Source organism: Triplophysa rosa, linkage group LG20, assembly GCF_024868665.1.
Source record: "Triplophysa rosa linkage group LG20, Trosa_1v2, whole genome shotgun sequence".
Classification (NCBI taxonomy): domain Eukaryota; kingdom Metazoa; phylum Chordata; class Actinopteri; order Cypriniformes; family Nemacheilidae; genus Triplophysa; species Triplophysa rosa.
In genome coordinates this window covers 3,135,605-3,149,007 of record NC_079909.1, presented here as the reverse complement: position 1 = coordinate 3,149,007, position 13,403 = coordinate 3,135,605, and the positions used below count along the sequence as shown (strand labels likewise).

The 13,403-nt window shown below is 36.9% G+C and overlaps 1 protein-coding gene across 1 annotated transcript in view; it reads left to right on the top strand.

Annotated features, from left to right (window-relative positions):
• atg7 (ATG7 autophagy related 7 homolog (S. cerevisiae)) overlaps positions 1-13,403 on the top strand; it is an 84,048-nt gene that overhangs the window by 38,565 nt on the left and 32,080 nt on the right. Inside the window, exon 17 of the mRNA XM_057362483.1 lies at positions 2,404-2,479. Within this exon, the coding sequence (XP_057218466.1) occupies positions 2,404-2,479 (76 nt within the window). The remainder of the gene's footprint in view (positions 1-2,403; positions 2,480-13,403) is intronic.

Below are 13,403 nucleotides of genomic sequence, written 5' to 3'. Positions count from 1 at the left end.
AAAAAATCAGACAGGATTCGATTTTCTGCATTTTTCGCATCCGTAGCAAGTATATTTGAGAGGTGTTTCGACAATTCAGAGACACTGTACAAGCTAGCGCTAAAACCCAGGATGGCGTCTTGAGTCCACTGATTGCAGAACAGCTTGATAACGGGATAATATGTACATATTTTCTAGCAGGGCTGTTCGCGGTCTCCGTCAGTCCATTCGTGATTGCGTTCACGGGAGAAACTGAAATACTGGAGTTTTACGGGAGAAATAACTAAACGGATGGATGGCGGCGGATGGGTGTGAAAAACGGGAGTGTTGACATGAATGCAAGAAAACGCAGGCTGAGAGTGAAGACAGCCTACCTAGCGAGGTACTGTCAATGGAGAGAAGCAAGGGATGAAAGGAGAGATCAGGAGAGAGGCAGAGCGACAGCAGCATGAGGCTGTATTGTTTTGTGATTTTTCTTCGCATTGGATTAATAAGCATCGGACTCCTTGTGCAAGGTTTCTGTGCATGACGGATTTTTAGGACAACGAATACGAAAAAACGTATACGAAAATTTCAGACTGTATGTGCAAAGACCTTTAGTTAGTACTTGATGGTGCTGATCGCGAAAAAATTCTTTAGATGTGAAAATGTGGTTCATGTCCATGTGAAATGACACACTTTACCTTTAAGGTCTGAAACGTGATTGGATGATGTAATAATGGAGTTCTTCATGTAGAAACACTTACAGTCACACAGGATGCATTAGTAAGAAAACAGACATCCAGTGAGGGAAATAATTATTTGATCCCCTGCTGATTTTGTAAGTTTGCCTGCTTACAAAGAAATGAAGGGTCTATATTTTTTATGGTAGGTTCATTTTAACTGATAGAAACCGAATATCAACCAAAAAAATCTGGGGAAAAATATATAAAGGTTATAAATTGATTTGCATTTCAGTCAGTGAAATAAGTATTTGATCCCCTACCAACTAGCAAGAATTCTGGCTCCACAGATTGGTTATGTGCCTATATGGACCACAGATTAGTCCTGTCACTTTAGGAAAGTACTCCTAAATCAGCTTGTTATGTATATAAAAGATGCCTGCCAACAGAATCTGTATCTTCCATTTCAACCTCTCCACCACCATGGTCAAGACCAAATAGGTTTCAAATGATGTCAGGGACAAGATTGTAGACCTGCACAAACCTTGAATAGGCTACAGACAGAAGCTTGGTGAGGAGACAACTGTTGGTGCGATTATTTGGAAATAGAAGAAATACAAATTAACTATCCATTGCCCTTGGTCTGGAGCTCCCTGCAAGATTTCCCCAATGGGGTAAAGATGATCATGAGAAAGGTTAAAGATCAGCCCAGAACTACACGGAAGAAGCTTTCAAGACAGTTGGGACCACAGTTAGCAAGCAAACCATCGTAAAATCTTGGACGAGAACCTACTCCCCTTAACTAGATCACTGAAGATGGGTCGTGGATGTGACTTTAACATGACAAAGACCCAAAACATATTGCCAAGACAACCAAAGAGTGGCTTAAGGAGAAGCACATTAAATGTCCTAGCCAGTCTCTAGACACTAGTCCTATAGAACATCTGTGAAGGAGGCTGAAACTCCAATTTGCTGAGCGACAGCCAAGAACCCTTAAAGATTGACAGAGTAGTGGACTAAATGAATCCTGACACATGTGCAAACCTGGTGACCAACTATCAGAAATGTCTTACATCTGTGCTTGCCAACAAGGGGTTCTCCACCAAGTACAGTTATGTTTTTCTCGGGGATCAAATACTTATTTCACTGACTGAGCTGAAAATCAATTTATAACATTTATATAACATTTTTTCCCCTGTTTTTTTTATATATTCTGTCTCTATCAGTTAAAATAAACCTACCATAAAAATTATAGACCCTTCATTTCTTTGTAAGCAGGCAAACTTACAAAATCAGCAGGGGATCAAATAATTATTTCCCTCACTGTAACTTTCAGATGCTGAAGTGCTTAATGAATTCCTCTCAAACTATTTATGACACTTTGACATTTGATTCACATATTTACGGCCTCAGGATTTGTGACTAAATCTGACGAAATCCAGAAGCTGCTCCGACCACTTCTTCAACAGCACACACACAGCTAAAATGGCTAAAACTCATACTTCATTTTAAGGAATGTGTGGAACTTCAATGTTTTTATCAAATCCTCATCAATCATACGAGCAGTTGTGCAGCAGTTATTTTCTGTTATGTTTTTACCCTTATGTTGTTCTAACTCAAATTACTTACTCTCTTGTGAAACACAAAATTGTATTTTTGAGGGCTATCAATTTTGAACGGTGTGAATAGAAAAAAATTGATGTACTCCAAAAGCGCATGAAATTGATTATAGTCATTTTACTTTGTGTTTTATCTCTGTCAGAGGTTATGCTATGGCCAGTAGCAGCGATGACCGCATGAATGAACCGCCAACATCACTGGGTCTCGTTCCCCATCAGGTCAGTAAGTACAGTATATGGATATGTACTGATCGCGTATCACAAGCAGTTTCTGCCAATCTCATATTAATCTTGAGTGCCTATACAGTAGTACTGCATATGTCGTATCTTCGAAGAGTATTTAGTTTGATCAAATTTATAAAAGAGAGATACAGCTGTACGATTATTTCTGGAAAAACACGAGCTGCTAGAGGTGGGACTAGTGGGGAGAGTGGGATGGAACTACAGCACGAGCACACAACACATCATCACATTAATCCCTTTGTGTTTTGTACATTATGCACGTACACGCCGATTGCCAACAAAACACAGACATATGACTTAGTTTCACTTCGCGTGCAGTTCATGTCCAGCATCTTTTAGCACTGGGACCGCGCCATCTATCAGTTTCAAACGATCTCCAAATCCAGCATTATATCCACCGTTTATATAACATCCATCACTGAAATGCCCTGAACAAACAGACACACCTAAACTTCACTATCGCAAGAGTAACGAGCTGCAGCTCAGACCATCTTGACGCAGCGCAGATAATCTTGCTGGTAAGCGGGTCTCGCTTGTCGGTTGGCTCGTGGGCGGGCTCTTTCGCCTTCGCCTTGCCGTGCTTTTGGCCCTAATAGGAATAGGATCCCTTTGACGATACAGGGATCCAGAATTAGAAAAAACTTTCCGAAACAAGTTGGAGTGCTCGGGGAGTTTATCAAGTACAAAAATACTGTCATACGTTCAACTCATTTTTTAACAAGTTGTCCATGTTAAGCATGAAGTTTATGAATAGTTTAATGGAAAATAGTGCACTTTACACTGGACGTAAGCGGTGCGACTTGTGTCTGGTGTAGACGCAATGTTTCACTTATAAAAACATGAAGATCGCTAATATTATGTTTAAAACTACAACAAAGAACTGGCCTACATCAGTTTTGTCAATCGAAGGAACGACTGAAATTGTTCAGTATATAGTAAAAGTATATTAACCCTCTGGGATCTGAGGCTGTTTTGGGGCCTTTCAGAAGTTTTGACATTTGCGCTTTTTCCGATGTTTATAAATATATTAATGGCTAAAGTCGCATTTTACTGTGGTCAGCACGAACTGCGTTACAATAATATGCAAGCAACATGTACACACCCAGTTGTTTATGCATGGTTAGTGAAATGGGCCTATCAAGGTGGAATGTCATGAAAAATTGTAAACAAACTACAGATTTTTAAAGTCTCCTCACAGAGAAAATAGCGCAGAGGATAATCAAAATATGAAGAATGAGTATCAGATGCTCATTTTTGAGCACTGTTTCACATGCAAATGTCATTTGTTTCATAATATAGTAAATAAGAAAATGTGTTAGACAAGATAATCTATTGAAAAGCATTGTTAGTCGGACAAATCGAGTGCGATTTTAATCTATTGGCAGCCATACTTTATTCATTTAAATAAAATAATTGGGTCCAGTTTTCTCTTTTTCTTATTCATATATTTTTATGAGTAAATTGTCCCCTCAAAAAAAAATTGTCGAGATTGTCCCCTCAAGTCTCTCATGAATTCACTCTTGACTTCGCTCTAACATCAGCTGCTCTAAACACCCCTTATCTTGGTGTGTCATTACAGCACTTTAGAGCAGTGGAAATCGCAGTCTTAACATTGAGACGCTTTTCAGGGGCTTGTCACAATCTCAAGCTATCGAACTGTGGCGCGGTGGTTACATAGAAGTAGGTGGCTCTTGGTTTGACAAAGAGGAGAAAAAAGGCTTTTTCAGTAGTAATTTATGTCAGACATTTTCAGGGCTGTACGTTACCTTTTTTGCACATAGCACCAGTGCTACAGAGCTTTAAAGTTTTGTAGCACAGGCCAACCAGTTGTAGCACAAGTATTCTGTATTTTCAATGCTTTACAATCAGTGTTGGGTGTAACTAGTTACTAAGTAATTAGTTACTGTATTTAATTACTTTTCCCTTGAAAAAGTAAAGTAAGGGATTACTCTTATTGGTTCTGTAATTAAATTACAGTTACTTCTGATGTAAATTATTAAATTAAATTAAATACTGTGTAATGTATACAATAGTGGAATTGACATTAAAATTCAAAATCTAACTTTAAAATGCATGCATTAATGTATCTTTCTCACATTTGTTATACAAGTCAGTTAATAAATGTACTTTATGTAGTTTTATATGATTTATTTGAATGAATTGAGAGTCGTTTTATGTCTATCCTTGACTCACTTAACTATATAGAAAGTAATTAGTAATAAGTATTTAAATACTTTTTGTAGAGAGTAATTTGTACAGTAATCTAATTACACTATTGAATGTGTAATTAGTAACTAGTAATTAATTACTTTTTCAGAGTAACTTACCCAACACTGTTTACAATACAATAGTAAGTACATTTGTCCGTAAAAATACTGTAGGTATACTATAGTAGCTATTTACTTTTAAAACTGCTATTTACTATTAAACTGCAGTAAAATTCTTGTGTACTATAGTATATTTGAACCTTACTATAGTAAATATTAAAGTATACTATAGTGTTTACTACAGTTTATGAATTTACTACAAGTAAATATTTTTTCATCTGGTTGAATTTATTCAGACTTTTTTTTGGCGGGTGGTCGCGAAGACGCTTGAGCTTCAGTGTGTTTGACGGTAGCTTCACTCAAACCGTGAAATGCTGGTAAAATAAACTCAGAACAGCTCTGTGGATGAAGTTCATGTCTTCATGTCCTTGTATAGTAAGATACAGACAAATCCACGAGTGTCACGCTTGTAGCATGTTAAAGTGTGCAGCTCATTCACTCATAGACACTTGTACAAGCAGAGGACATATTTAAATTAGGGCTGTCAAAGTTAACGCATGCGATTAATTTTTTCAAATTAACGCATGAAAATTTTAATGCAATTAACGTTTGTTTTGACATTCTTTGTCTAGCGTTACATTATGTAATCACGCTCATATTCGTGTACAGCAGGGCTAGTCAACTGGCGGCCCGCGGGCCAAATACGGCCCGTCAATCATCTTTACCTGGCCTGCCTTAACATTTCAATATTATTATTATTAGTGTACAATACAATATTATTAGTCTTATAAAGCGATTTGATCGGTCAGTCCAAGAAACTTAATGTTATTTACAACGTTATAATCAGCAATGCATTGCACAGCCACAGGCAATCAGTTTGCGCACGCGATAGGTCGTGTTCTAAAACGTGTTTTCTGCCGTTGAAAGTAGGCTAACTGTAGGAAGGGTACACCATGTGAACGGTTGTCTCAGATAAGGGGAAGACGGTGTTGTTTTTATTACTGCATTCATTATGAATAATGGCTATATTTACGAAAAACAGCTGTTCATCTCCCCCAGAACTCGCACTATACAAAAGGCTCTGCCCTATAAGTGCGTGGGGCACATGAATGCGATTGGAATTCACCCGAAAATGTGATAATAGCGTTCAGATTCTTGCACAGATCAATTGACTGATTTATAAGACGCTTATTTAACGTCACAAGGGGCAGGGATTACTTTTGTGTTGAATGTATTTGCGTTGTTTTACTTTTATTGATTTAACTTTAATGAATTCAACCAAATATCTTCTTGAAAAAACAATGCCACCCACATCTTGGATGTGGATCTGGAGAACTGTGGGTGAGTAAATTAGTAGCAATTTTTGGGTAATTCATTAAGGAATATAAAATACAGTTAAAAAGACAATTTCCTTTTAAATTTAATATCATGAAAAGGCACAAATACTGGATGCAATATTTGTGTGCATGTTTTAATATATGGCCTATAAGTAACAGCAACAAAAACAGTATAAAAGGAACATAACGAAATAAATAACAGAAATACAAAATAACAGAATAAATGAAGATATGGTAAAAAAAACTGGCCCGCATCCTATTTATACTTTTGGAGTCTGGCCCTCAAAGAAAAGTAGTTGAAGACCCCTGGTGTACAGGCTTTTAAACCACTTAAGCGCGATTTTAAACAGTTGCTTTGACACGTTCAATGAAGATAGACAGCTTCTAAACTGTGGGACGCGGCAAAACGCAAAGCAAGGTCCAGTCTGGTGTAAACAGTCATGGGCTGAAGGCTGCGTCGGTGAATCTCTGTCAGACAGCGCATCCGTGTTAAGTTCTCTTTCGTGCTTGAATGGATAAAACCATACAAGATTATGTCAGAAAGCCCGTTTTGTCGAGCATTTTCTTAAGCAAGACTTCAAAGTGTAAAATAAAATCTTAAATGAATGCAAAGAGTTGTGAAAATGGGAGTGCGGTGACGGTGAGATCTGCGTACTGAGACAGCTCTTAAAGGGGCCGCGTTCTAAAACGTGCTGCTGTGACTCATGTCACAAATGTTAATCAAAGAACAAAATAAAAGAAGAAATCAATGTGATTTTGTAGCTTTAATGAGAATTCTTCTGCATTTAATTGATAATTTAGCATTAAAGACTGTAAAGTGTTTGAGAACTTCCTTCAATTTCTGTATATTTCATGATAGCTCTCAATTATATTGTTGAATGGCTATAATTAATGTTAAAATAATCAATTTAATAGAGACATTAGTTACAGTACTAATATCAAAATGTTTTCTTTCATTCATAAAATGACGCTGTTAAAGAAATATGTTGTTTCTACATCAATTTGAAGATTAAATGTGAAATTATTAAAATGTAAAAGTATATTTTAAAATATTATTATTATGTGTGATTAAGCGTGATTAAATCGAAAAAATCTGTCTGTGCTAAGAATAAATTAATAGTGTAGCATGCGTGTACAGCCCAGGGGTCTCATTTATAAACGTTGCGTACGCACAAAACAGGCTGGAAACGTGTGTGCGCCACTTTCCACGCAAAGGTTGTGATCTATTAAAAGCAAACTTGACGGGAGAATGTGCGCACCTATAAGCAAACTCTGACCCATGTGTACGCACATTCTGGAGACAAAGGGGTGACACACGTGAGTTTGAACTCAAGTTAGATTGTAGAAAGTAAGTGTGATAAAATGATTATAAGCATTAATGCCTCGCACATTTAATTTCACCTCATTTCCGTTAAATATCCACATGATCACGAAGATTAAATCTGCAGTTATTTGTGCTTGTATTGAGTGATAATTGTGTGCACCTTCTTGTAAAATCCAACTCAAATCTTAAATAAAAATTCAATCTAAATATTTAATCAGCGCTGTCTCACCATCACACTGAGCGCGCATGAGGAGGAGAAGATCCGACTGCATGGAATATGAGAGCATCAAATACGATAACTGCAGAACACAGTGTAAATGCATAACTATATAACTTATATATTTTCCTTAAATACTGAGCATAAGCATCGAATGTCAAAGTCTGGAAATACAGCCATTAAGCTCTCGCACAATCATTTGTTATCAGTCCTATAATGGTGTTCATAACAAAACAGGAATGAAGAAACATTCGTCTCATTATGTCTCGATCCTAGGTGAAGGACACCACTTATTAATGATGTGATTTCTTTCCTATGGCATCTGATAGCGGTTGGACCCGGAAACGGTACGTCCAGTATGGCACGTGACGTCAGGCTTAACAAGCGGATTGGATGCCAGGCTTATTTATATACGAACCTGTATTCATGAGGTGCTTTGCATTGACTATTTATGGGTAAAAATGGGCGTGTACAGGGCGGGATATGAGGCTGATTTACAGTTAAAAATGGGAGTGTACAGGGCGGGATATGAGGCTGATTCACGGGTAAAAATGGGCGTGTACAGGGCAGGATATGAGGCTGATTCACGTACACATACTTACAGGTCATCTGTGATTTATAAAGTGAATACTGCTTACAGGTGTGCGTACACACGGGTTTAAAAGTCTGAATATTTTTTGGCATACGCTATTTTGGCCTTTCGGGCGCACTACCCTTTTAGTAAGGATCCTACGCACTCTGTGTTTAAACTATACGTTTTATAAATGAGACCCCTGGACATTTATTAATCCTGTACATAATTGGGATGAGCCATGTAGCTGTTTGTGTAGAAACACTGAGAGAGACTAAATCCAAAAGAACTGTTGTAATGTCTCCACGATGCTTGCATACACCTACCACAGCCTCTGTCCTGCTTTACAATATTATATAGGCACTTGATTCCAGGTAAACATTTAATATTCTCTTGATATGATATGATCTCTATATCCTCCTGATATATATAGATTTCAGTTACATCAGCTCTTCAGTTGTAGACCTGCTTTCTCCATTTTTACTGAGTGCAATATATACCAGGCATGATTCCAGGGTACAGGCGGTCATCTCCAATTGCAGTTTATCCAGTCTATAATACTATACAGTATGCATTCTGATTTTCATATAGTATAGAAGTAGGTCATTTTGGATCATAAAAAACTTTTTTTGAGCTGCATTGGTGTACAGTATGTGGAAAAATGTATTTTATTTAATGTGTTCTAGCAGACCCCGCAATGAAATGATGAGCTTGATAATGAGTATAATATGAAGAGTTTGGTTCCAAAATGACAACTCAGTTTTTAGACATTTTCAAAAATCATGTTTTTTATTATGTTATCATGTTTTTATTGTGTTTTATTGTGTTAGTTAGCTGTATTTTGGCTTAAATCAAACTGATTGATATTAATTGGAATGCACAATAAAAAACATGATTTTTGAACATTTTTAAAGACCGAGTTTCTCATTTTGGAACCAAACTCTTCAGGTCTCTTTAATGAGACCTGGAACGTGAAACGGGGGAGATATAGAAGTAAGGGGTCATCTTGACCATGGTCGTTGGTTAATGCTTCACGTGTTCTTGACATAAATATGTCCCATAATGCACTGCTGCACTTAAAGTATATGTGCTAAAAAGCATGCATTGCATTTAAGCTATATCTGCTTTAAATTACATTTGGATGGGAATATGGGACTGGAATTCATCATAATAATCCGAAGATAAGGTTTTTAAAAGATTAGATGACTTGGGTGGTCAACTAAAACCTTTTTAAGATCGTCTCTTGGGTCACTGAATCGTCATTCAGGAACGCAATAGAAGACTGAAGGAAATCCGATGGCTTATCCTTCATGATGGCAGTTTGTGCATCAGACTGATGGGCTGCGGCTCTGCTCTTGTTTGTCTTTGACTCTCATCATTATATGCTCGGGATGTTCACCAGCTCAATACGTCTCTGGAGAGAGAGAAAAGAGGAAAAGGAGAGAAGATGGTGTTGTGTATAGAAATACAATTTGGTATTACCTTTTACAGACATACAGTATATTGAAGGTGTACTGTATTTTTTTCCTCATGTTACTCAAATTTGCACATAGAAAACCCCCACTTATTATACAATATTAACATTCGTCTAACATAACCAATTTCCACCTTTGTAATTAAATGTTTATAGTTTATTACCATTCTGTGTTTTATAGTGTACGTAACCATTCGACATAAATTGTTCAAGTTCCTTTCAAGTGTTTCTTGAAATTTTCTAAGTAGGATTCCTAACACTAATAATGTAATATTTCAATATATATTTTTAATCAACTTTATTTGCTGTGAAAAAAATGAAGAGACCATTCCAAATGTTAATTTAATCAGAATTTCTAGTTGTATTGTGGTCATTCCAGTCCAGTGTCTGTTGAATTTCAACGAAATCAAACCTCAGGAGTGACATAGTCATCCAACAGCAATGTGAGAGGCACATGAAAACTGTGCTAAAAATCAAGGTTATCACATAAAAATATGAGCTTTTCCTAAATACATGTAGAAATATTACTGTTTTGAATATGAACTTGTTTTCTTTGCAGTATTTGACGTCTGAAAAAATACAGAGCATCTTTTCTGTTATTTTCACCTGTTTCTCAAATGTAAATTTTCTGAAAATAATTGCACATTTTATTTACATTTGTGAGAAAATTTGTTCACAGAAAGAAACAAAACTGACAAACATAAATAGTAAAACGGAAAATAATTAAAAAATGGTCTCTTCATTTTCCTGCAGCTGTATGTATGACACATTTAGAGTCGTGGAAAGTAGCGCACAGTAGCACTATGAAAGTTTGAACATGCAGTATATACGATATACAATATATGTAGTCGTTTACGCTGCAGTTTGTTGCAGTTTTACCTCTCGGAGTATTGCTGTAATTCGCAAAGTGGCACATGCAGCGGGACCCCCTGCCTGCGCACATGCTGAAGCTTAGCATTGAGCCCCCCGCACGCATTAAACCTCAGACGCACACACAGGGGCTAATGACGCAGCTACAGACGTCAAAGAGCATTTTCTCTGGGTTATTAACCACACCAGCATGCAGCATACATATGCCCCTTCACAAATTATATTCTTCTCCTTATAAACCCATCATTATGTGTATGCCAGTCTTTACGCTTCATGAAATTAATCAGAAAAGCAGTCTTCTCTGGACTGTGAACACCAAGCAACACAATACCAGATGCTGGCATACAGGACACGTGCCATGGCAGCATCATTATAAGTCTCTGACCCCATTCATTTATTTGACAGGTTTTAATGTTCCTGACTGTGTGAAAGGCTTTTGCATTAATGTTTCGTTGACTTAATGTCAAGACAGCACTGAGACGGGCAATTGTTTTTTTCTGGTCCCAGAATTCAAAGGGAAGAACTCTAATTATCTAACACTGCCCCCTGCTGAAATAATGAGGAACAACTGTGAATCGGCTAGGTTAAAAAAATACACACATTCCTCAAAGATCCATGCTTGCCTAGTCAGCAACGACAATGTTGAGTAATATTTCACTTAGCTTCATATTGCAGCAATATTTCAGTGTAACATGAAAGTAATATTTTGCTTAGCTTTCTATTTTTTTGCTTCACTTAAGTCTACTATAAATCTAGCACTTAGTATAAAAACACATCATTTATACCTGTGCCTCTGTGCTTTGTGTGATACTAACGAACATTTTTTACATGCACGCACATCATAGCTTTACCGTAACAAATACCATGACCACAGTTGATCGAGAAAAGAGAAAATGTCTTTCCTAGGTTAATAAAACCTCAAATGATTCATTATTGAACTATTGGTCATATACTGGTATGAAAGCTTAAATGAACTAACACAAATTCATTTGTAATAACTTAAAGGTCCAGTGTTTGAAATTTAGCAGCATCTAGGGGTGAGGTTGTGAATTGCAACCAACGGCTCACTCCACCACTCCCTTTTGAAGCGTTACGGAGGCTGACACAGGGCTAAGATGTCGTCACGTTTTTGCTTCTTTGCAGGAGATAATGTATTTATGAAACGCGTTCTGTAGAGCAGTTTGTCCGTTTAGGGCTACTGTAGAAACAACATGGAAAATGGACTACTTGCTGCACGTATGCTGCATCCGAAATCGCATACGGTGACAGTACGTACTGAAGTAGCTACCTATCGGCCGTTAAAATTGTACGTTCTATATAGGATGAGTGGGAGTAGTATGAATACATTTCGGACATACTGCGTCATGTGACCCGTATGCTCTTTGACCTATGACGTATTAACAACAACCGACACGTGAGAGTTGATTAAAACATAATTTAGTCACGAGAAATTCATTTATTGGCACTTGGCACGTCCGCCTTAAAGTTTTCCGCCATATTTATTTGATTTACTTTTGAAATTTGACCGTTGCTCAGCTCCCAGGGTATCATGGGATAGAGAAGTGTCCGTCCGATCCACACTCACGAATCTCGGCGGAAGTATCCGGGTATTTCTCGCCTACTGTTTTTTGCATACTGAGGTTTCGGACATACTATTCATGACTCATACTTATTTTCGGCTACTATATAGTATGGAAGTAGGCGATTTCGGACACAGCCGTAGACTTCCGCGATCTCCTCAAAGCGGCTCAGTTCTTTCTACATGCGGAGATCATGGTAGATTATTTCAAATTTTAAGGCAGTCACTTAATTAAACACAATAAATCCTGTTTGTGATGTTAACATGCTTTTAATGTGGGTTTTTATGACAGATCTTAAATTGGCAGAAGTCCACCTTCTAATATATTTTATAAACGTATACTCATCTCCTGAATAATAAAGCCATTGTATGCACCCTGCAGCAGTCCATCGCTTTCCTAAACAGTGTTAGTCTCATTCTAAGATAATAAAAACATAACGCTTCATTATGTAAGGGTTTATACAACTCTGAGCACATTATGTATATTATATTGAAATGATGTCAATAGATCATCCTTAATATCACACAAATGTTTGATAAGCCGACTAAAAAACCTATGTGTGGGAGAATACATTCCACTAGTAGATGGAAATATGATTAAAATTTGCAGTTACACATTTAATTGATCAGCTTTTGCGAGCCGTTATGGCGCCTCTGTCAAGATGTGTGGTTGTACAGTAATGGCTTTGTGCTGTTGTCATGACAATCAGTGTGCGTCTGGTTTTGATCGCTGTGCTCGAGAATCAACCAGCAGAAGATATGTTTAGCTTAGTAAATTGTTTCCTTTGGTTGTGATACCTGTACCTTTAATACATTTAGAAAAGGGATAGTTATGATATAAAATGACATATGACACCTATGAATGTTTAAGTGGCCTTTATGAAGTTTAATTCATTTTTCCAGTGTCTGAAGGTTTAGTGTCTTGCTCAAGGTGGTGGTACATCAAACCTCCTGAGATTCAAACCTACAACCCTCCAATTACAGATCTAGATCTTTAACCACCACCCCCATCACCAAACTTACACTTATCTATAGATGCACTGAAAAAGTAGCAGATTTTATGAAAATAAATTATTAAAATGTACTTAATAGAATTATGTTCAGTTAAAAATAACGTAAAAATCTTGGGAATAAAATCTACTAATTTTGGTTGTTAAGATTTGAATTGTTTTGTTTGAGTAATTTTGATTGAACAAATTATTAAGTAAATCCAACTGAATTTTATTATGTTAAACCCATTTAAATTGTTTACTTATTTATT